At 40.6% G+C, this 24,749-nt stretch overlaps 1 protein-coding gene, 1 long non-coding RNA gene and 1 pseudogene across 8 annotated transcripts in view; 1 reads left to right on the top strand and 2 right to left on the bottom strand.

The window, feature by feature from the left end:
- dennd5a (DENN/MADD domain containing 5A) overlaps positions 1 to 24,749 on the top strand; it is a 233,345-nt gene that overhangs the window by 73,329 nt on the left and 135,267 nt on the right. For 6 of the 7 annotated variants that reach the window (XM_070899599.1, XM_070899602.1, XM_070899597.1 and 3 more), the window contains exons 2-4: positions 15,892 to 15,963; positions 16,902 to 17,011; positions 23,310 to 23,982. In XM_070899599.1, coding sequence (XP_070755700.1) covers positions 15,892 to 15,963; positions 16,902 to 17,011; positions 23,310 to 23,982 — 855 coding nt within the window. The remainder of the gene's footprint in view (positions 1 to 15,891; positions 15,964 to 16,901; positions 17,012 to 23,309; positions 23,983 to 24,749) is intronic. The other variant, XM_070899600.1, reaches the window with a different exon arrangement.
- LOC139280095 (uncharacterized) overlaps positions 15,893 to 24,749 on the bottom strand; it is a 30,789-nt gene continuing 21,932 nt past the window's right edge. The window contains exon 3 of the long non-coding RNA XR_011596619.1: positions 15,893 to 16,213. This is a non-coding gene — a long non-coding RNA (uncharacterized lncRNA). The remainder of the gene's footprint in view (positions 16,214 to 24,749) is intronic.
- On the bottom strand, positions 22,347 to 22,631 carry LOC139279489 (cytochrome b-c1 complex subunit 6, mitochondrial-like; annotated as a pseudogene).

The following is a 24,749-nucleotide window of genomic DNA, read 5'->3' as shown; positions in this document are numbered from 1 at the left end:
CTCGACTCTCGTCGCCAAGAGCATGGGGAAATCCAGCGCAGACAGCGGAAGGAACGTGCGGCAAACCAGGCTCTCCACCCACCCTTTCCTTCAACCACTGTCTGCATTGGATTGTACAGCCACCTGACAACTCACCTTTTAGAGTGGAAGCAAGATTTCGAGGGACTGCCTATGATGATGACCCAATCTATGCTTGGTCTCCCCAGTGTAGAGGAGACCACATCGTGAGCAGCGAATTTAGCATACTAGATTGAAAGTAGAAGTAAATCGCTGTTACACCTGGAAGGAGTATTTAGGGCCCTGGATAGTGGGAAGGGAGGAGGTAAAAGGGCAGGTGTTGCATCTCCTGTGCTTGCACGGGTAGGTGCCATGGGAAAGGGAGGCGGTGCTGGGGATGACTGTGGAATGGACCAGAGTGTCGCAGAGGGAGTGGTTCCTTTGGAATGAGGGGAGGGGAGGGGAGGGGAAGATGTGATTGGTGGTGGGATCACGCTGGAGATGGCGGAGGATGATCCGTTAAATGTGGAGGCTAGTGGGGTGAAAGGTGAGGGCAAGGGGAACCTTGTCATGGCTCTGAGAGGGAGGGGAAGGTGAGAGCAGAGGTGCGGGGAAATAGAACGGACGTGGTCGAGGGCCATGTTAACCACGGCAGAGGGGAATCCTCTGTTGAGGAAAAAGGAAGACAGGTCAGAGGCACTAGTGTGAAAGGTGGTGGTGTCAGAGCAGATGCGACAGAGATGGAGAAACTGGGAGAATGGATTGGAGTCCTTACAGGATGTGGAGTGGGAGGAAATGTAGTCCAGGTAGCTGTGGGAGGCAGTGGGCTTATTGTGGATACTGGTCGAAAGCCCAACCCCAGAGATGGAGATGGAGAAGTCGAAGAAGGGAAGGGAAGATTTGGAGATGGACCATGTGAAGGTGAGATAAGGATGGAAATTCGATGCAAAGTGAATGAAATTTTCAAGTTCAGGGCGAGAACAGGAAACTACACCAATACAGTCATCAATGTATCAGGAAAAGAGGTGAGGGAGGGGACCCGAGTAGGACTGGAACAAAGAATGTTCCACATATCCCACGAAAAGGCAGGCATAGCTAGTACCCATGCGGGTTCCCATAGCAACACCTTTAATTTGGAGGAAGTAAGTGGAGTTAAAGGAGCAGTTGTTCAATGTGAGAACAATTCAATGTGAAAATAATTTATTTTGTTGGCTGCTCATGATTTTTGGAGGATATCTTCCAATACAGTAATATGGAACTTGCAAGTGAGGGGAAACTTGTGATACGATAATCAAAGATGGACTCTGGATGAAGCTCTCTTGATGGCCTGAGTGACTTTTTCCTCATTCTGGACTTAGTTTTGATTTATTATGCATTGTTTGGCATTGGGTTTCGAGACTTGAGCAGATAATCTAGGCTGACACTGTAGTGCAATGCTGAGGGAGTGTTGCACTGTCTGAGGTGCCATCTTTCAGATGAGACATTAAGCCCGAGGCCCTGTCAGTTGGACATAAAAGATCCCATAGCACTATTTCGAAGAAGACCTGGGGTGTTCAAGTTAATATTTATCCCTCAACCAACATCTATAACAGATGATCTGGTCGCTTATTTCATAGCTGTTTGTGGGAGCTTGCTGTGCGTAAATTGGCAGCCACATTTCTTAAATTACAGCAGCGACTGCACTTCAAAAGTACTTAATTGGCTGTGAATTACTTTGGGACATCCCAAGGTTGTGAAAGGTGCTCTATAACTGCAAGTTTATAATTTTATTTTGTTTTCACAATAATAGCCATTAGTCAGTGCTATGTGCTGATCATATCTAATGTACTTTCATGGACTGGTTCACATAATCCATAGCGTAAAATTATATTTAACCAAAATTGTTCCTAATTGCATTCTTTTTAAATTGGCTGTGGAATCGAAACATTACTGTTAGAATGTGACTGCATTGACTTTTAAGACAACGATCCTATGGCACTGCCCAACAGGTTGAGCTGTATGTTTAAGGGAGCAGTAAACTATATTCTCAAAGAGTTGTTCAATCCACTGTATAATTGAGATTTTATCAGCACTGTAGAACAATAATTATACAATTTAGGATTACCAACAAAATTTACATTGCTGTATTCTGTTCACAAATTATCTGCTTCTGTTCTGTTATATTTGTTGTTGACGTCATTTTTTCCTGTTGTGGAATTAGAACATAAGATTCTAATGCTGAAAGCAACTGGTATCTGAAGTGACTATTTTGTCATTAACCATTCCTGTAAGTAGGAACAATTAAAAGTGAAAGAGATCAGTAGCATGATTAGTAAGGCTGAATGTGAAGTGCTTTTATCACAATTTTTATCAACATTTAAAACATTAAAAAAAAGAATGGAACTGTATATTACCTTTCTTGGCATAAGGTAATTCTCTCAAGTCGGAAGCAAACCGTCTCCTATTTATTATAAAAATTCAAAATTCACTGGCACCTAATAATTGCCATAATTTTTCTATGGCAGAATCATATTCAGGCAGTAAAAATGCTCTTTGCCTTTCCGTTTGTGAATATATTTTAGTGTTGTAAAGTGATTCAGTTCTCCATGATGTGCATTTATTTTGTTGACGGTCATCATGGTTACTTTTTTTTTGTTCATTTGTACACCAAGTAAATAGTTTGCTTGACATTCATGTTACTGATTCACTTACATAACTATATATCTGTGATTTTCAGAACAATGTCGTGGGATTGCTTCAGGTTTACCTTTCTAATATTGTTCGCTCATCACAAGTAATTAGTTTGAGCCTCACCAGTTGCATGTCATTGGACAAGTAAAAGTGAGCTAAGTGAAAGGCGTGAAAAGAACGTTTAAGAGTTTAGTCACGGTCTGCTCACTGAGCTCTGACATTTTGGTTTAGTTTTCAGGAGGAGAGTAGCAGAATATTGATTGATCAAAAATTCCAGAACCTGTTAAACATTCACAATGATTTATTTTTATCGTAGTGTTTTTTTGTGTATTTTCTGTGTGTCTTCATTTTCTCTGCCTGCATTCTTACACAATTGTGCAAAGATGGGACTATACATGGCACATTTTAAAACTGTTAAAATATTTACATGATCTTTAGTTTTCCTACATCATACATTAATTAATATCATTCGACAACTTGGTCATTGAACCGTTTTCGTTCTGACCTCTTCATTAGCTTTATTTATCGCTTCAATGCTGTCAATTTTTTTGTAACAATATTAAATGTCAGTTTTGAAGTAATTAACTCTTGCAGTTTATGCACAGGACACCTGAAGTAAAAGATCTAAATTGCTTCATTGTTCAATCAGTAATCTTTTTACTGAGTGTCCCAGAAAAAAGTTGTTTAAAACATCCTTGCAGTTCTGTGTTTGGTACTAATCTACTACTGTGCTATGGAATAGTAAGTATGGTTTGTGCTATGTGAGATCTTTTCTCTTGCCAATTTTCTGTTGCCCTCGCCGAAAGGCTTTGATTCATTGCTAGATTATGATTGCACAAGCACCAGTTTTACTCCAGCACCTTGCTCAAGTGGCCAATCTTCATTTGTGTTTCAACAGTGAGCAATTAGGCTGAGGTTATGAGATTTGTCTTGTGATGATCCTTTTGTCAACCTTTTTGCTACCCTATTTGTTTGACTATTGACTTTCCTTAATTACAACAATAATGTATACTGAGGATTATCTGTTTCTCTGAGTATGCAGCCTAAGTCATTCCATCATTAAGCAGTAACTTGTCAGTTCAACAACTTCAGCAAATGTTTATCTGATTCTCACCAAACATAACTCCATGCTCATATTTTTTTTGTGGAAGTGGGGATGCTGAGAACTGTTAGTGTGGAATGCATTAACTCACTACTTGAATATTAAGAATTCAACAAAATTTGTGAAATAATTTCCTTTCATCAGGCTGCATTTGGCCAAAAATAGGAATGCTCTAAACTCATTGATGTTTTTATGATCAATAGTATATGGAGTCATGAATTTGTCATCTTTAATAAGAATGTATTCAACAGTACATTGTGTTCTGTTCCCTCTGGTATTTTAGTGACCAGAATGTAATGAGAAAGCATGTAGTAAAAGGGTTGTTTTTACAAAATGTGTACCGCCATTGCCTGCTCTGTCTTGTACTGTACATTTTTTAAAGTTCCTAAGGGAAAGTTTAGCAAAAAATTCTCCCACGTGCCCAAAGTTTAATTGAGCAGAACTCCAGCATACCTATCTAATCTAACTTTCCACTATTCATCAGTGGTCCCACTCTCATAGAATAATAATCACCATAGTCCGTGGAGTATTCGATCACTTCTGCCTGTCTTTATAACCATCAGTCCTGCTCCTAACGAGCATGCGATCTCCAATTTTCAGCAGCATATCTCTTCTGGTGTTTATCTTTTTCTTAGATTTGAACTGCTTTTGTAAATTGTTTATAAACCTTTCCAGATCAACACTTGGATGTTTTTTTGAGAAGACAACCAACCTTTTTGAAAAATCAAAAATATATTTGCAGCCCTGCATCTGCATCATGAGTGATATGCGATCCAAAGAATATACAGAAAATTAATGGGCCTTAATGCAGTTCATCTTTTATTGCCAAAACTGACCGACAAGATGACACATTTTCTGATATTTTTGCTACTTTCCTTTTGAGGTCTGGAAAATTAAATGCTTGTTTTGCATTATGCCTAGGACTGAACGCAGATATATGATTTGTGGTACCCTTGGCTCAAGTTTTCTTGTTTACAGAAATTAATTTATACTGGATTTTTTTCTGATCTAATTATTTGTGCATTGGATGTCCTGTTCCATTTTAATGTCAATCATTATTTGTGTTTAAATCATCAATTCAGAGTTGCTCATCTGCTCAAGTTCTTAAAAGTGAGATACCTTCTGATTTACAATATTTTAAAATCTGCAATGTCCTCTGGAATAATCCTTTTTGGAATCTCTACCTCTCTAGTCTTTATCCTTTGAAACCCTGCTTACAGCCAAGCTTTTTTTTGTCACCCCTCCTAATATCTCCCCTTAATATCAGCGTTGTTTTTTTATTTGTTTACGCCTCTGTGAAACACCTTGGAATGTTTCATTTTACTGTTTTTTTACATTAAAGGCACTCTATAAATGCAAGTTATTGTGGCAGCAGTCCTTCTGTACCACACTGAAGCCTTGACAGTGAGTGTTATTCAACTGTTGCGGGGAGGCCTCGTAGTTGTGTCTGATCCTGTCTTTGCCTGTTATCTGCATATATCTTTCCAGCAGAGTTTGCCGGTTCACCATTAAGATCGGGCGCCTGACCAATTTTCTCCTCCCGAGCCCAGAGACATTGTGGCCAGTTGTAATGCCTGTACTGTTGGCACAGTCGGATATCAGTGAACTCGGCTCAGAAAATGGAACTGAATATACTCACTGTGCCACTGGGGAAACACTCGCCTGTTTTTAATTGCAACATTAGTTCTTGGTGATTTCATGAAGGTCAGTTGAAACCACAAGGAAAAAATTAGATCATCAATAAAAGAGGGGAGCAATTTTGTTCCTACAAATGACATGCATCCCCAATAAATAATGTGTATTACAAAAAAGTATTGATCAATGTAATTTATTGAAATAGAAGAAAAGAAAGACTTGCATTTATATAGCAACTTTCATGGCCTCAGGATGTCCCAATGTGTTTTACAGCCAATTAAGTACTTTTGAAGTGTAGTAATTGTTGTAATGTAGGAAACGCAGTAGCCAATTTGCACACAACAATCTCCCACAAATAGCAATGAAATAAATGACCAGATGGATTATCTGTTTTTGGTGCTGGTTGAGGGATAAATGTTGGCCAGGAACCGGGAGAGCTCCCATGTTCTTTGAATAGTGATTTGGGATCTTTGACATTCACCTGAGAGGACAGATAGGGCCTCTGTTTAACACCTCAGCTGAAGGACGGCACCTCCAACAGTGCAGCACTCCTTCAGAAGTGCCAACCTAGATCATCTGCTTAAGTCTCTGGAGTAGGGCTTGAACCCAGAACCTTCTGACTCAATTAACAGTCTCGTTGAGCAGTATTTTCAAATTGGATTTCCTGGATTCTAGGGAGTCCACTGTGGCCATTCCTGTATTTTGACATGTTAAATATTGTCTGCACTATTTGAGCTCCAGACTTCTTAATATTGCAAATGTTTCATTTTTCATTTAGCTTCAGTTACAATGATATTAGCTTCACCAATCTGCAGCACATATATCGCAGTTACAGCACAGTTCATTGGCTTTGCATTTTCAATTTATCTTTATCACAGATTGACCTAATGTCCTTCATGATAACTCCAGCTCTTTGTAGTAATGCTCCTGTGTCACTGTCCACAAGGCATTTCAGAATCATGTTTTCATATTCATATTTAAAATATATAATGTGAATTTCCATGTAACTTCTGTCACTGCAGCTTCACTGATAGCGTTGTGGAAAACTTGGAAATACCATGCAAGAGCTGTTTACATTATATTTCTGGGGCTTCCTCGACTCTTTGCGGAAGTTTTGGTGGATGAGCGGGAGAACCCCCGCAGAAATTCACTCCCTACATCTGACCCTGAATGTATACTGCTTATGAATGACTTGTTGAGACAATATTTGAGATGGCACATTGTAATTAATCCAACCACATCTAATATGCAATGTCTCAGACTTCAACAGTTTTATATTTAAATGGTTATTGTGTAGTTTGTCTTCATTAACACGAACCTTACATTATTGGTCTGTACTAGATCCCTTTCCAGCATCCAAAACCCATCCCCTAATTCTTTTGTTGCAAACCCAATTTACTCAGCTCTGATGTATGAGTATGTATGTAGCCATCCTCTATTCAAGCTCTTCCTCCTGCTGTCCCGGTGTATCAGACTCTCTTAAACTATTATTCTTTGCTATTGGCTTAATAATGCAGCCTGAAAGTTATTGCAGTTACTTCCCAGCTATTAACTCTGTGCTTCAACAAAGTAGTAACTTCACAGGTTCTCCTGTGAATGAGATCATCTTGCCGTCATAAATTCACACTTTATAAGTTCAAACTCACAAAAATAAAATGCCAGTTGTGACCGGATGCCCACTCCTGCTTGTGTCGATCCGATTTGTCCATGGTGTCATATAGTTAACACAGGCCCCTGTTAGTCTGTTGTGTTGCGTGACTAATGTGCAATGCTACAGGCTCAATACAGTATTGGATGCACTGACATACAATGTTGTTCCACACACACTCAAGATTAATATTCGAGATAAATTGAGGAGACAAAGCTTAAAATATGTAACTATTTCAGGATAATATATTAGAGCATTTTAAAACTATTTCATGGTTGCTCAGCCCCCCTGTCCCCCCCGAAGTTCTATTTTTATTTGCAAAACTCCAGCTCAGTTGAATCATTTATCCCAGAGAACATTGTCTTGTACCCACTATTTAGTTTATTCCTTCTGCATGTTATTTTTACATTTCTTCACTCTTCCTGGAGATTTTCTCTTAGGCTACCTGAAGCTTCTTAACACCAGCCAATACATTTTCACCTGGGTTTCACTAACTCTTCCTTTTCTGGTTAAAAATCTATCTATCTGAATATATTCAAATCACCAATAAGCTAGCCTTAACTGCTTCCTTGGGAATTCCACAGATTCACAACCCTCTGGGAGAAGAAATTCCTTCTTAACTCGGTTTTAAATGGGCTCCCCTATATTTTGAGGCTGTGCCCCCTAGTTCTAGTCTCCCCAACCAGTGGAAACAACCTCTCTGCCTCTATCCTGTCTATCCCTTTCATTATTTTAAATGTTTCTATAAGATCACCCCTCAGCCTTCTGAACTCCAACGAGTAAAGACCCAGTCTACTCAATCTATCATCATAAGGTAACCCCCTCATCTCCGGAATCAGCCCAGTGAATCGTCTCTGTACTCCCTCCAAAGCTAGTATATCCTTCTTTAAGTAAGGTGACCAAAACTGCAAGCAGTTCTCCAGGTGCAGCCTCACCAATACCCTGTACAGTTGCAGGGGATTTTAACCTACATATCGATTGGTCAAATCAAATCGCACGGGGTAGCCTTGAGGAGGAATTCATAGAATGCATACGGGATTGTTTCTTAGAACAGTATGTTACAGAACCTACAAGGGAGCAAGCGATCTTAGATCTGGTCCTGTGTAATGAGACAGGAATAATAAATGATCTCCTCGTAAAAGATCCTCTTGGAATGAATGATCACAGTATGGTTGAATTTGTAATACAGATTTGGGGTGAGGAAGTAGTGTCTCAAACGAGCGTACTATTCTTAAACAAAGGGGACGACAGTGGGATGAGGGCAGAATTGGCTAAAGTAGACAGGGAACACAGACTAAACGGTGGCACAATTGAGGAACAGTGGAGGACTTTTAAGGAGCTCTTTCATAGTGCTCAACAAAAATATATTCCAGTGAAAAAGAAGGGCGGTAAGAGAAGGGATAACCAGCCGTGGATAACCAAGGAAATAAAGGAGAATACCAAATTAAAAACCAATGCATATAAGGTGGCCAAGGTTAGTGGGAAACTCGAAGATTGGGAAAATTTTAAACGACAGCAAAGAATGACTAAGAAAGCAATAAAGAAAGGAAAGATAGATTACGAAAGTAAACTTGCGTAAAACATAAAAACAGATAGTAAAAGCTTTTACAGATATATAAAACGGAAAAGAGTGACTAAAGTAAATGTTGGTCCCTTAGAAGATGAGAAGGGGGATTTAATAATGGGAAATGTGGAAATGGCTGAGACCTTAAAGAATTATTTTGTTTTGGTCTTCACAGTGGAAGACACAAAAACCATGCCAAAAATTGCTGGTCATGGGAATGTGGGAAGGGAGGAACTTGAGACAATCACTATCACTAGGGGGGTAGTGCTGGACAGGCTAATGGGACTCAAGGTAGACAAGTCCCCTGGTCCTGATGAAATGCATCCCAGGGTATTAAAAGAGATGGCGGAAGTTATAGCAGATGCATTCGTTATAATCTACCAAAATTCTCGGGACTCTGGGGAGGTACCATCGGATTGGAAAGCAGTTAATGTAACGCCTCTGTTTAAAAAAAAAAAAAAAGGGGGCAGACAAAAGGCAGGTAACTATAGGCCGGTTAGTTTAACATCTGTAGTGGGGAAAATGCTTGAAGCTATCATTTAAGGAAGAAATAGCAGGACATCTAGATAGGAATAGTGCAATCAAGCAGACGCAACATGGATTCATGAAGGGGAAATTCTTTGAGGATATAACGAGCATGGTGGATAGAGGTGTACCGGTGGATGTGGTGTATTGAGATTTCCAAAAGGCATTCGATAAGGTGCCACACAAAAGGTTACTACAGAAGATAAAGGTTCGCGAGTGAGAGGAAATGTATTAGCATGGATAGAGAATTGGCTGGCTAACAGAAAGCAGAGAGTCGGGATAAATGGGTCCTTTTCGGGTTGGAAATCGGTGGTTAGTGGTGTGCCACAGGGATCGGCGCTGGGACCACAACTGTTTACAATATACATAGATGACCTGGAAGAGGGGACAGATTGTAGTGTAACACAATTTGCAGATGACACAAAGATTAGTGGGAAAGCGGGTTGTGTAGAGGATACAGAGAGGCTGCAAAGAGATTTAGATAGGTTAAGCGAATGGGCTAAGGTTTGGCAGATGGAATACAATGTCGGAAAATGTGAGGTCACCCACCTTGTGGGGAAAAAAAACAGTAAAAGGGAATATTATTTGAATGGGGAGAAATTACAACATGCTGCAGTGCAGAGGGACCTGGGGTTCCTTGTGCATGAATCCCAAAAAGTTAGTTTGCAGGTGCAACAGGTAATCAGGAAGGCGAATGGAATGTTGGCCTTCATTGCGAGAGGGATGGAGTACAAAAGCAGGGAGGTCCTGCTGCAACTGTACAGGGTATTGGTGAGGCTGCACCTGGAATACTGCATACAGTTTTGGTCACCTTACTTAAGGAAGGATATACTAGCTTTGGAGGGGGTGCAGAGACGATTCACTAGGCTGATTCCGGAGATGAGGGGGTTACCTTATGATGATAGATTGAGTAGACTGGGTCTTTACTCGTTGGAGTTCAGAAGGATGAGAGGTGATCTTATAGAAACATTTAAAATAATGAAGGGGATAGACAGGATAGAGGCAGAGAGGTTGCTTCCACTGGTCGGGGAGACTAGAACTAGGGGGCACAGCCTCAAAATACGGGGGAGCCAATTTAAAACCGAGTTGAGAAGGAATTTCTTCTCCCAGAGCGTTGTGAATCTGTGGAATTTTCTGCCCAAGGAAGTAGTTGAGGCTAGCTCATTGAATATATTCAAATCACAGACAGATAGATTTTTAACCAATAAGGGAATTAAGGGTCATGGGGAGCGGGCGGGTAAGTGGAGCTGAGTCCATGGCCAGATCAGCCATGATCTTGTTGTATGGTGGAGCAGGCTCGAGGGGCTAGATGGCCTACTCCTGTTCCTAGTTCTTATGTTCTTATGTTATGTTCTTATTAATGTTGGGGAAGTCCAGAACCAGGGGTCACAGTCTAAAGATAAAGGGTAAGCCATTTACGACTGAGATGAGGAGAAACTTCTTCACCCAGAGAGTGATGAACCTGTGGAATTCTCTACCACAGAAAGTTGTTGAGGCCAATTCACTAAATATATTCAAAAAGGAGTTAGATGTAGTCCTTACTACAAGGGGGATCAAGGGGTATGGCGAGAAAGCAGGATTGGGGTACTGAAGTTGCATGTTCAGCCATGAACTCATTGAATGGCGGTGCAGGCTCGAAGGGCTGAATGGCCTACTCCTGCACCTATTTTCTGTGTTTCTATGTTTCCTTTTCTGGCAAGAACACAGCAGATCAGACATTAGTCTCATCTCTTTGAACCTTTATTCAGTGTGTTCACATTGCTTCAGGGGATTATTAGGGCCTGACCATAAAAGGTTGAAGTATTATACTGTCTAAACCTGTAAATACATAATAGTAATATGTATAATGGAATGACCTCGGTGCTTGGCAATAGTTCACAAGAAATGTGGTGCTTCAATCCTGGCTACTAAATCCAACACTTAAAAAAAAAAATCTGCATGCAGTGGTGTCGAACATCAAGTAGTAATTATTTAAAGTTCTGCACATGTAGACACTTGTCAAAACTCAATATTGATGTAATCTGCAGTGGGTTCCTGGGGAAATAATGCTGCTCTCTCTATTCTGTTGGCATTTAGTTACAGTATTTCTATTGAGTGATTTTAAAATATAAACCTGGATGATTGATTAAGGAATATTTGAACCCCATATATGAAATTGCTACCTTGCAATTATCACAGGTAGCATAATATATACAAACGTTTTGACAAGTATCAACATGTACAGTTCCAGCAGGGGTTACCAGAGAATTGGTCAGGATTTCATTTCTGGTTTCTATTTACTTGCTGCTTCTACCTTTCAGGGACACGAAGACCTGTTGTCACAATTAATTTCTGCCCTGAAGTCAGCTAACTCAACAGACTATCTCCTTACTTTTTGTGACTATCCCACATGAGGGAACAGAAACACAATGAGCCATTATGGGAAGTTCTGTTTATTGATTTTTATCGGATGTTACTTCAATTTTTTTTGTAAAATCAGCTTCTTCTGTTGAGATTAGCATTGGTGCATCAGTGATATAGCTGTAAAGATATAACACAGCAATTGATGTTTTGACTTGAAAAAATCATAATGGGATCTGTACTAAGTCTTCAACTTGTTTTGGGGAAATATTCCATGCAGTATATACTATATAGGTGAAAAACAAAACTGGAAATATGAAATAAAAAACAAAATGCTGGAAATACACAATAGGTATCTGGAGAAAAAAGGAACCGTTTAGTGCTTCAGGTGGAGACCCTTCATTAGACAGACAAAGAAACCAGATTTCTGATTGGTCCCCTTGGAGGATAAGACAAATCCAACAGTTTGGAATGTGTATTTGATCTTGCCCATTGTTGATAACCCTACAATGTGTAATTTGATCCAGTCTTGCCAGACAACAGAATGTGGAAGTCTAGTTAGCTTTGTGAAGAGCCTCTTAATATTCTGCAGTTGTAATTATAGTTGTCCTTGGCTAGTAAAATAAAAGACTTTATAATCTAATTAGTGGGTTAGTTACTTCTTTGGAGTTTTATGTTTTTTTTCCTTCTGAAAGTGATCAAAATTCTTTAACTCTGAATGAAGGGACCACATTTGGGGTTCATGGATGTGGTGTTCGGGTGTTTTGCTCATAGGTGCTGTTCCTAAGGTTTCGCCGGAGTTTGTAGCTCTGGATTGTTGCAGATTGGACTACAGGCTCACGGAACCTTATGTGGGAGCTGAGTGTGGATCGGCCGTAGCGCTCAGCGGATGTGCTCGTGAACATGTGGTTGGCACTGTCTCCGACCTCTAAGAGTCGGCCACAAGGTTAATGCTGGGTGACGAAGGATATGGCCTCACCACCTCGCTCTTGACCCCTCTCCGTAAGCCCAGACAGATGCCAAGCATCGCTACTATCACAGTCATATAGCCACACGCAATATTGTCGAAAAGACAATAGGAGTGCTGAAGCAGCGCTTCAGATGGCTGGAGGCAGCCTGCAATACCACCCTGAGCAGGTCGCTGCGTTCATTGTGGTGTGCTGCATGTTGCACAACTTAGCTATCAAGAGGGGGCTGGAATTGCCAGATGGGAGTGCCAGTCCACCTCAGGAGAGTGAAGAGGAGGAGGTGGAGGACGAGGAAGTAGTTACAAAACTGCAAAACTGTTACGTCAGCAGCTCATAAATGAACGCTTTGCTTGAACGGTGAGAGTTACATGTTTCACCCTTAAAGTTCCCCTTAAAACAAGGTACCCAATGGCGTGTCGAGTTCTTTGTCTAAACTTACCTCAAGGGGAGGGTCTTCACAACCATTATATATTTTTTCTTGTTTATATGTTTTGAAGGCCAATCCATCCATCTGGACTCTCTCACTCGGCTCTGTCCCCCCAAAGCTATAGCCTCTTGCCTCATCCTGTCTTGTCCTCCCTGGTCCAGCCGGTGCATATCTCAAGCATAACCTTGGACAATTAAATTAGAGGCCCCAGGCTTAGAGCTATCTGCCTAACTAGCCGCTATCCAAACCATCTCCCTTTTAATCTAACAGACTGTTGCATCCTGAGATGATACCGTAGCTCCCATAAATTCCTTCTATTCTAGGTCCTTTACACTAATTACCTTTGCAAGCAGTTCTGTTAAACAAACTCTCAATTCTACTGTAGCATTATAATTTGGTTATTAGTAATAATGGAAGAAATGTAGGTTGGGCCTTCATTTGCCAAAAAAGACACATTCGACAGAGTCAAAATCCTAAACTTAAAAACAACAGACAGCTAAGCCTGGCAAACCAAGGTCATGCTATGGGCTCCTATGTGGGACGTTTAGTATCCTCTAATCTACTGAATTAAAAACACTGTCTCAAATTCTAATGCAAATTTTCCTAGGAAATCAAAACTTACACAGTTCCAGTAAGACAACTTATACATTAACCCCTTGTTTGGAGCAGAAACACACAATCATTTAAACATGTATTATTCGGGTTAGTTTCATTCACATAACCATGTATTTTTAGCTATCCCTAATTTGTAACAGAACTCACTACCACAAGGAGAAGTTGAGATGAATAGTACAGTACAGATGTATTTAAGGGGAAGATAGATAAACACATGAGGGGGAGAGAAATAGAGGTAAATATTGAGAGTTAGATATTTATTAGGGTGGGAGGATGCTCATGTTGAGCATAAGCACTGGCATGGACCTTTTGGACTGAATAGCCTGTTTCTGTGCTGTAAATATTATGCAAGATTTGCAGAAACCCCAGAGAAATGGCATAATTTGTGTTTCTCCGGAGTTTCCATGGATCTTCCACTTTAGTTACAACAGACCATTCTGCGAAGCCTTGTGGAACTTCAACCGCAATGGCTGTAACCTCTTTCGTGGCTTCACAAAGCACACTTTGAATAATTAAAAAAAAAAAGGAAATCTGATTTGCAGTCTGAACAGCAATTAAACTGTGACCTCACCCAGTGTTTACTCAACAGTAATTCGACCGTTTCCGGCTTTTTTTCATTCCCAATATGTCCTGCCATAGAGCACTGTAAGTCTTAGTCATGAATTGCACTTTACAGTCGAATTGTGTACCGTGAGGAATGGTTTTTAAATGAGAACATAGAAGTTTTGCATTTAATCAAAAATATTAATACCAGGTTCATTCGTCTTTTTGGTACAAGGCTTCGCAGATCAGTAACCTTTTAAAATGTTTTTGGCCATGTAGTGCATTATCATTACCTTTTTGCTTTTTACTTTATTTGGTGATCTGCTTCATGGTTAGCTCAATCCTTTGTACTGTGTTCCTCTGACTTGTGGCCTTGTGCTTTAACCTCCTCCATATACCCCATATTGGAGGCTGTGCCTTCAGCTGTCGAGGCCCTCTGCTCTGGAATTTCATCGCTAAACTCTGCCATCTCCCTCCCCTCCTTTTTAAGAATCTCATTAAAACCCAAATCTTTGATCAAGCTTTTAGCCACTCATCCTAATATCTCTTCCTTGGGCTCGACATCCATTTTTGGTGCATTACACTTCTGTGAAGCACCTTGGAATTTTTTTTTACCTTAAAGGCACAATACAAGTATTAGTTGTTGAGAAAGTGTGTGCGAAGCTGTCATATGCTTGTCTTGAGCAATGCATTTGTTCTGGCTGGTAAGTTGGATGGATGGTCTGTTCTCGACTTCTGCCGGTGCTGCTCTGAATATGCCGTTAGTTGTTCCGTGTTATTACAGTTTATGAATGGCTGTACCGTGTGCATTTCCCTGCCATCATTCCTGTAGGAGGGGACCTGATTTCTCTTTCAGTGCCTCTCCACAACAGCGTGACTGAGCTGGAGAACTCTGCTTAATCTGGGTGCAGCCTGCTGATGTGGAGCAGTGCATTGATGCTTGATGTGAGCTGTGCCCCAGCGCCATCTCCGAACGGATTAGTTATTGAAAGTCGGAAGATGTTGAACATTGTTATTGGGGAGGAGAGTAATGAGGAAATTAGATCTTAATACCATCAATTTGTTGAGTTCTTAAAATTGTTGTCGCAGCGATCCAGATAAGTCTCCAGCAGTTGAAGTTTTTGTTGCTTCATCTTTTCTTCTTCTTGAGTTCTGGTCTTCGGTTTGCCAGAATCTGAATGATGTGCAGCCATTATTTGTTCTTTTGTGAAGTAGTTTTTTTTCCCCCGAGGTCTTTTATTCAATATGTGATTTTCAATTTTGGAGCAAATGCTGCTTTAATTGTGGTGTAGCTGACTTTTTAATCTAATATCATTTTGTACAACTTTTAGTTTTTTGTTTTACTCATTATCATCTGTGAAGATACTTTTACTAATCGAAGAAATTTGTTTGTTTTAATTTTTTAAAACTTTTTTGGTAGTTGGGTTCAAATTTAGCCATAGATTGGATATAGACTGTCGATGGGTTCTGAAGATTCCAAATAGATTGGTTTTGATCCAATTAAAAATATATGTATATTTCTTCAAAATACTCTAGCTGTATGATTGCATGAGTGAGTGATTGATTTTGAAGTTCTTATTAATTTCTCCAAAAATGATTTTAAAACTAGGTTTGTTATGAAGTGTATTCCGATATTCTGCTGTTATGCATTCTGAGTAGACTGGATAACAAAATTGTCACTATTATACAGGTTATGGAAAAGTATACTAATTATTAAAGCTTCCATGCACTATTTTTGTACTGGTCTAATAACCTTACACCACTGGATTGATATTTATGTACGCATTCCTTTTCTCTTGTTAAATGTACCAGGAACAAATCAATTTGTAATTAATTGTTATTTTATTTGTTATATAGCTTTATGCCAGTTCTTACAGGCTTCTAAAGGCAGAGATGGTGCTGGCCGTGTCAGTTCAAGTACAGACGAAGGTAAAATCCCTTCTGATGGTCCTATGTCATCCTTGTGACTCTAGTGACCTTTTGATCTTTTAACTTTCCAGTTCCTTCTTTTCACAGCCATGTTGCTTAGCAGGTGACGGGACTTCCAGATTGTATTTTGGGCTCCTCACCTGGATACAGCTCTTGGAACAGCCTTTCTTTTTAATTTTGTGGTGTTTTCATGAAGCTCTACCTCCTCCTGAAATGATGCCGTCTCTGTTTTGTGCGCTTTTCTCTTCATCTAATGCAAAAAAACACAGCAAGCTTTCCAAACTTATTCTGTTAAACAAAGACTATAGTTAGCAGTGCTTGTAGCTTTCTCTCAATTGCTCCTGTACAACATAGTAATGGCTAAAAGCAATTGCTTCCCCCCAATTGAAACCTTTTAATAACACCAAACTTTGCCATTTCTGTTTATTTGTTAACCTATTGGGATTGAAGAAGAATAGTGTAAATAAACTGGCTTATATTCAAAAAAATATTTTCAGACTAGCAAAAAAAATACAAGTAGCACAAATATAGCTACAAAAAAGATGACTCTTAAAATAGGTGGTGACTTGTGCAAAGATCTTGTTATACCATTTTCCCATAATTGAAGCAATCCAAAAAAAGAATGAAACTGCATTATTTTTAACTTGGAGGTATGAAAGATCAGCACTGTGCACTTTTCAAAGCTTCATTATGCACATTTAAAGCCTTATAAATTTTGGCCTTAAATAATACTTTACAGTGTTTGTTATGTACATATCTTTGTGCACTCTTGACCACGTTTATGACCAGTACTTTATGGATTCTGCCTTTCCTTTTGTAGGGTGAATGATTGTGATTCATTCTATCCTTTCTTGGATTTTGGTCACTGCTGTGCTGTTGTGCATGTGTCAAGGATGGAAAACTTTTATCAGTCCGTATGTTTGTTTTCTTTGTTTCAGGTGAAAACTATGAGCAGAGTCCGCTGCGAAGAACTTTTAAATCTAAAGTGTTGGCTCACTATCCAGAGAATGTGGAATGGAACCCTTTTGACCAGGATGCTGTTGGGATGGTTAGTATGCATAACGTGTTCTGATAAACTGGTCCAAATCCAAACAAACAAGGAAACCTTTTTTTCTCCAAAGGGAATAGATCTCCTTGTTTTTACATCCTGAACCCTGGGTGGCAATCGTGAGACAAGTTCATATGGTGGGCTTCAGATCTTGGCTGTCCCTTCAAGTGAAAGCTTGAGCTGAGGGCAGATGCTTCCTCATGCAGAAAGAAGAAAAAGTGGTAATTGAGTCACCTCGGGCAACAACTGAGTATCTCCTTTTCCCCCCCAATAGAAGCCCGAGAGCCAAGTTATCTGTTATTGTAATTGGACAATCCGTATGGTGGCCGGGAGGGTCCCGATCACGGTAGGCGGACAAAGCAGATGGTGGTCAGGGGGGCGTTTGATGGTGCTGGGGGGAGGGGGCAGGGCAGACAGATTGCCGGAGGTGGATTTACTGGGTAGCATGTTGGAAGGCCTGGAGGAAACACTTCTGCTCCTCCTGCCTCACAAGCAGTGTGTAAAGGCACTTACCTCATGCATTCAGCCCTTCTCGCCTCCTTTCAAAATAGAATCACTGTCAAAATGAAGGCAGGCAGCCTCATTATAATATTTAAATGACCAATCCGTCTCTGGTAAGCAGATTGGTTGCCATCCCTCATCCTGCCTCCGTTAAAACCGGAAGTGGATGGGTTTGGTTCCAATTTCAGATTTTTTGAATTTTAACCTCTGACCCGACACCAACCCATGCATTTTTCAGAGTTAAAATTCAGGCCGTAGAATTTAAACCAGAAAATATAAATTATAATATTCATTGTAAAATCATGTACAAAAAGCGAAATAAAGTGAGAGAAGCAAAGATGAGATTAAGAGAAGGAGATAAAAGAGACTGAAAGTAAGAGTAAAAGCAATGTTTTCTCATTTAAAAAAAATCTCGAACAATAATTAATTCTAAAGGAATGAGACTCCACACTTGTAAAATTAAATTGTCAATGCACGGCAACTATCTCAGCCAGTTTCGGATTTCATTGTTTAACTGCGCATGTGTGTCTGTCTGATTTGCTCCATAATAACGGTGAGCGCTGTTGGCCACACTGTTATTCTTATCGCCAAATCTGGGCCAATAAGTATTTTCCTCTCCCACCCTCTTAAAATCTTGTGGGAACAGCACAGCTGGTGAGTATTGTATGAATGAATCTGGCAACTCATTTTTAGTCAGCACAGTGTTATAATCCTGTACAGCAGAATAAGCTGTGGGGTAACTGGCATGACTTTAGCTACCATACTGTTGACGGTAAATGAAATAAATGGATAAGAAATTATCTAAAGTTAAATTTTAAGAACAAGCACTGTTGACGAGGTTTCCTCTGATCAAATAAAATTCAGGAATTCCTGTAAACCACAAAACCAAATGGCGACAGAGTTGTATTTTGTTTTCCTTATGTCAGTTTCTGTGAATCTGAAGGCCAATTTGTGAGAATTGACTTGGAGAAGTTACTGATTGCAACTTACTAAGCAAATTGAATTAATTGGTGTTGTGGAAAAATATTTCCGAGACTGTATAATATATATATATATATATATATATATAAGGAGAGGTTTATTAAATCGGAGACAAAGCTTTTGGAGAAGTGTTAAAGACCCTGTCTTTGAACCATCTTCTCAAATTGGTATCTGCAGTGAAGTTCTTTTATCTTACAAATTACGTCACTTTACAACACATGCTTTAGCACTACAAAGCTTTGACTATCGAAGGCTAAGCTTTTGATATAACCCATCCTGCATTGTGACAGGGCAGTATAAACAAGTGCAGGCTTTTGACACTGGTATAAACAAACATACCCAGTACTTAACTCTCCAGTGTTCATTATCTCACTTTCCTATCTCCATTAACTCAAGGCCAGCACGCCTTAAAGTCTAACTGTTTGAAGCATAATGCATCAGTATTGTCCCTTACAAAATTCATTGAAAGGGGAAAATAAAACAAATGTTTGGTCCTGTATACAATCAAGTATATGTCCAAAAATCCGCTCCAACAATTGGTCAAGATGTATTCTTTCAAATGGGTTGCCACAGTAAGCTTGTGACTTAGTTCCCTCACACTGCTGGGTTTCATAACTTCTAACACCATGTCATAATTCCAAAGACCATCCCAGAAATTGCAGTCGGAGGCTTCCCGTGGGCAGATGCCTCCGACTTGAAACATTTCTACGAATGTACCTGTTGGTCCGGGAGGTGCGGAGACTTGTGGTCCGGGACTCTATGCAAAGGCCTGCGTAGATAGAGGTCCATGTATTCCAGGGACGTAAGTGCTTTGCATGCATCCCTGGGATCACGTGGTCCGGCCCAACCAGTCCAAGTAGGGGTATTCCCATTCATACTTGTGGTCAGTTCCGTCTATACGAATCACCGTAAATATGAATTGGAATATTCCCCCCCGCCCCCCCGCCCCAAAACAAACAAACGCTTAAAATAAATAAAAAATAAAACATCACATTTAAAATTATTCAAAATGGAATTTAATTAATTACTTAAAACAAAATCATTTTTTGAAAAATAAATGTACATATTTTAAAGGGTCTAAAAATAAACTTACCTTATTTTAAATGTTTAAATTATTGAAAATAATGTTATTCTGTCCTTTTAAAAGTCTTACGCTGATAAAAGCAGGCCTTAACTTTTATCAGTCATAAGAATTTCAAGGGCATTTGCTGGGCAGAAAAGCCCAACTCTCTCTTTCCCCCCCCCCCCCCCCCCCCCACCCACGGAGGCCCTTTTTTTTGAGTTCAATAAATTTATTTATAATAACAAGTACAACTAAAACAATTGCTGGCTCCAAACTCAATTACAGACACAATAAACCTTTGACAAAAGCAATGCCTGAATCATTATGTAGTAGACCACAAAGATTCACATATCACAAGCACAGCCAGAAGTCAGCAAATAACTGAGTTCCCAACATAGAAACATAGAAACATAGAAAATAGGTGCAGGAGTAGGCCATTCGGCCCTTCTAGCCTGCACCGCCATTCAATGAGTTCATGGCTGAACATTCAACTTCAGTACCCCATTCCCGCTTTCTCGCCATACCCCTTGATCCCCCTAGCAGTAAGGACCTCATCTAACTCCTTTTTGAATATATTTAGTGAATTGGCCTCAACAACTTTCTGTGGTAGAGAATTCCACAGGTTCACCACTCTCTGGGTGAAGATGTTCCTCCGCATCTCGGTCCTAAATGGCTTACCCCTTATCCTTAGACTGTGACCCCTGGTTCTGGACTTCCCCAACATTGGGAACATTCTTCCTGCATCTAACCTGTCTAACCCCGTCAGAATTTTATATGTTTCTATGAGGTCCCCTCTCATTCTTCTGAACTCCAGTGAATACAAGCCCAGTTGATCCAGTCTTTCTTGATAGGTCAGTCCCGCCATCCCGGGAATCAGTCTGGTGAACCTTCGCTGCACTCCCTCAATAGCAAGAATGTCCTTCCTCAGGTTAGGAGACCAAAACTGTACACAATACTCCAGGTGTGGCCTCACCAATGCCCTGTACAACTGTAGTAACACCTCCCTGCCCCTGTACTCAAATCCCCTTGCTATGAAGGCCAACATGCCATTTGCTTTCTTAACCGCCTGCTGCACCTGCATGCCAACCTTCAATGACTGATGTACCATGACACCCAGGTCTCTTTGCACCTCCCCTTTTCCTAATCTGTCACCATTCAGATAATAGTCTGTCTCTCTGTTTTTACCACCAAAGTGGATAACCTCACATTTATCCACATTATACTTCATCTGCCATGCATTTGCCCACTCACCTAACCTATCCAAGTCGCTCTGCAGCCTCACAGCATCCTCCTCGCAGCTCACACTGCCACCCAACTTAGTGTCATCCGCAAATTTGGAGATACTACATTTAATCCCCTCATCTAAATCATTAATGTACAGTGTAAACAGCTGGGGCCCCAGCACAGAACCTTGCGGTACCCCACTAGTCACTGCCTGCCATTCTGAAAAGTACCCATTTACTCCTACTCTTTGCTTCCTGTCTGACAACCAGTTCTCAATCCATGTCAGTACACTACCCCCAATCCCATGTGCTCTAACTTTGCACATCAATCTCTTATGTGGGACCTTGTCGAACGCCTTCTGAAAGTCCAAATATATCACATCAACTGGTTCTCCCTTATCCACTCTACTGGAAACATCCTCAAAAAATTCCAGAAGATTTGTCAAGCATGATTTCCCTTTCACAAATCCATGCTGACTTGGACCTATCATGTCACCTCTTTCCAAATGCACTGCTATGACATCCTTAATAATTGATTCCATCATTTTACCCACTACCGATGTCAGGCTGACCGGTCTATAATTCCCTGTTTTCTCTCTCCCTCCTTTTTTAAAAAGTGGGGTTACATTGGCTACCCTCCACTCCATAGGAACTGATCCAGAGTCAATGGAATGTTGGAAAATGACTGTCAACGCATCCACTATTTCCAAGGCCACCTCCTTAAGTACTCTGGGATGCAGTCCATCAGGCCCTGGGGATTTATCGGCCTTCAATCCCATCAATTTCCCCAACACAATTTCCCGGCTAATAAGGATTTCCCTCAGTTCCTCCTCCTTACTAGACCCCCCGACCCCTTTTATAACCGGAAGGTTGTTCGTGTCCTCCTTCGTGAATACCGAACCAAAGTACTTGTTCAATTGGTCCGCCATTTCTTTGTTCCCCGTTATGACTTCCCCTGATTCTGACTGCAGGGGACCTACATTTGTCTTTACTAACCTTTTTCTCTTTACATATCTATAGAAACTTTTGCAATCCGTCTTAATGTTCCCTGCAAGCTTCTTCTCATACTCCATTTTCCCTGCCCTAATCAAACCCTTTGTCCTCCTCTGCTGAGTTCTAAATTTCTCCCAGTCCCCAGGTTCGCTGCTATTTCTGGCCAATTTGTATGCCACTTCCTTGGCTTTAATACTATCCCTGATTTCCCTTGATAGCCACGGTTGAGCCACCTTCCCTTTTTTATTTCTATGCCAGACAGGAATGTACAATTGTTGTAGTTCATCCATGCGGTCTCTAAATGTCTGCCATTGCCCATCCACAGTCAACCCCTTAAGTATCATTCGCCAATCCATCTCAGCCAATTCACGCCTCATACCTTCAAAGTTAGCCTTCTTTAAGTTCTGGACCATGGTCTCTGAATTAACTGTTTCATTCTCCATCCTAATGCAGAATTCCACCATATTATGGTCACTCTTCCCCAAGGGGTCTCGCACAACGAGATTGCTAATTAATCCTTTCTCATTACATAACACCCAGTCTAAGATGGCCTCCCCCCTAGTTGGTTCTGATTTGAATCCTGGTACTGGACTTCACTTCAACTTACTGAAGATATGTTCAGCCACGCAGTGGTCCCGGGCATGCAGGAAGTCAAACAGCTCCTCAGTACAGATCTCTTCTGTTTGTGATCGAGAGTTCACTCGCTCTGTACAGGTGTCCAGTCATTATCGAAGTTCCACACACTTCCCATTCTGCACACATTTCTCTCTCTGACAGTCGTTAAGGAATCCACCAAATCTTCCTCCTCCTCCTCCTCTGGCTCTCCGGTGCTCAACATCACTTCATCCCCTAGACCCATGGCATCAACTTTCTGCTCAGACAAGACCGCAAGTTCCAGGTTTAGGCGCATGCGCTTCGCATGCCTAAACCTGGAACTTGTGGGACCCTTATGGGCGCATGTGCATCTGCCCCATAGGGGCCGTGAATTCAGGACCATTGGCATCTGCCCAAAGCAAAACAGTTTCTTCATTATAGAAACTTTTTTTAGTGTGTAGCAACAGATATAAGATGCTAGTCAGTCACCAGGTATACTGACCTCCTCTCCCTTTACTCAGTGATTGGTGAGAATGTGGAACTCACCACGACATGATGTAGTTGAGGTGAATAGCATAGTTGTATTTAAGGGGAAGCTAGATAAGGGACTCTGATGGGGAAAGGAATAGAAGAATATGGTGATGGGGTGAGATGAAGTAAGGTGGGTGGAGGTCTGTGTGGTATAAAAACTGGCATAGACCTGTTAGGCAAATGGCCTGTTTTTGTGCTGTAAATTCTATGTTAAATGCAGAAAAAAATACAGAATTCTCAATACATTGCTCATTTCCCAGGCTGACAAATATGACGACTTAATGAATCCGTTGGGATCTCTTCGTGGATTCTCAAGCATCTATGGACCTCCGTTTGAAAGCCTATGTTTTAAAATAATGCGTTTTGCACTCTTGTGTATATAATCTAACTTTCTTGTGTTTTTTTGTTCAAGCTATGCATGCCCAAAGGGCTTTCCTTTAAAACACAGTCTGACAACCGAGAGCCACAATTCCATTCGTTCATCATCACCCGTGAAGATGGTTCTCGCACTTATGGATTTGCCCTCACATTTTATGAAGAGGTGGCTAGTAAACAGATCTGCAGTGCAATGCAGACATTGTATCACATGCATAACGCAGAACAATATGACATTCTTCACACCTCGTCTACGATCTGCATAAACTCATCTGAGAGTATCTCTGATAATTGCAGTGACTTACCTACTGGCATGTCAAAGCTGCAGCGTTTTAATTCGTACGATATTAGCAAGGACACGCTGTATGTCTCGAAATGCATTTGCTTGATTGCACCCATGCCTTTCATGCAAGCCTGTAAGAAGGTGCTTGAGCAACTCCATCAAGCTGTGACTTCTCTTCAACCTCCTCCACTACCACTAGAAAGTTATGTTTACAATATACTGTATGAGGTGCCACTTCCACCGGCAGGGAGGTCTTTAAAATTTCTGGGTGTATATGGCCCAATTATTTGTCAAAGGCCAAGCACCAATGAATTACCACTTTTTGACTTTCCAATTAATGAGATGTTCGAGCTATTGGGTCTGGAAAATGTGCTACAACTCTTCACCTGTGCATTGCTGGAGATTCAAATCCTGCTGTACTCCCAACGTAAGTCCAACATTTATGAATTAATTTTTCATTTTATGGAAGATAAATTGACTACTACAGAAAGTAATTATAAGAGATTATAAGGGCAATGATTTATATGCAGTAGATATTGTTTATCAAATGCATTCTGGAAGTTCATATGAAGTACTGCTTAAGAACATGGTTGAGAAAATTGGGGCCATGACATAAGAGAAATTGGTGGCATGGCAGAAAAATGACAAAGCCAAACAGTAATGGCTGTGATAAACTGATGTTCTTCTGAATTACTAGTGGGAGCTATAGGGATCAAAGTTATTCTTCCACCTATAATGTACTGCATGTAAACCTTTTGGCTGCCATTTGTCTTATTAACTGAAATTTCTCCATTCTAAAATATGGCTTTAAACAGAGACTCATGGGCTAGCCCTGTCTCATGGTGCAACCTATGTGAACTATGACCCCCATCCGCACCCCCTCCAGCTATACTAGCCACTCAGTCTCATGAGAGAGAAAAAAATAAAAGATAAAATATCTCACTTTGGGGGAAAGAACTATCGGCAATTCCTCTCTGATCTTCAAAAGGTGATCAAACAAATTACAGGAGACCTTTGTGAGATGCATCCCCAATACCCCAGTTATCTTTTATACACACTGATGTCAACCACAGTTACAAACTTGTCCCTTTTGAACATTTGCAACAAATGCACGAGGTGGCAACTTGTTACATAAGTTGGCAGCTGTGTGTGAAAAGAAATATCTCCTGATATCTAACCTATGCTTATGTAACG

This window comes from Pristiophorus japonicus, chromosome 14 (genome assembly GCF_044704955.1).
Source record: "Pristiophorus japonicus isolate sPriJap1 chromosome 14, sPriJap1.hap1, whole genome shotgun sequence".
NCBI lineage: Eukaryota > Metazoa > Chordata > Chondrichthyes > Pristiophoridae > Pristiophorus > Pristiophorus japonicus.
This window is presented reverse-complemented; position numbering and strand designations above follow the sequence as displayed.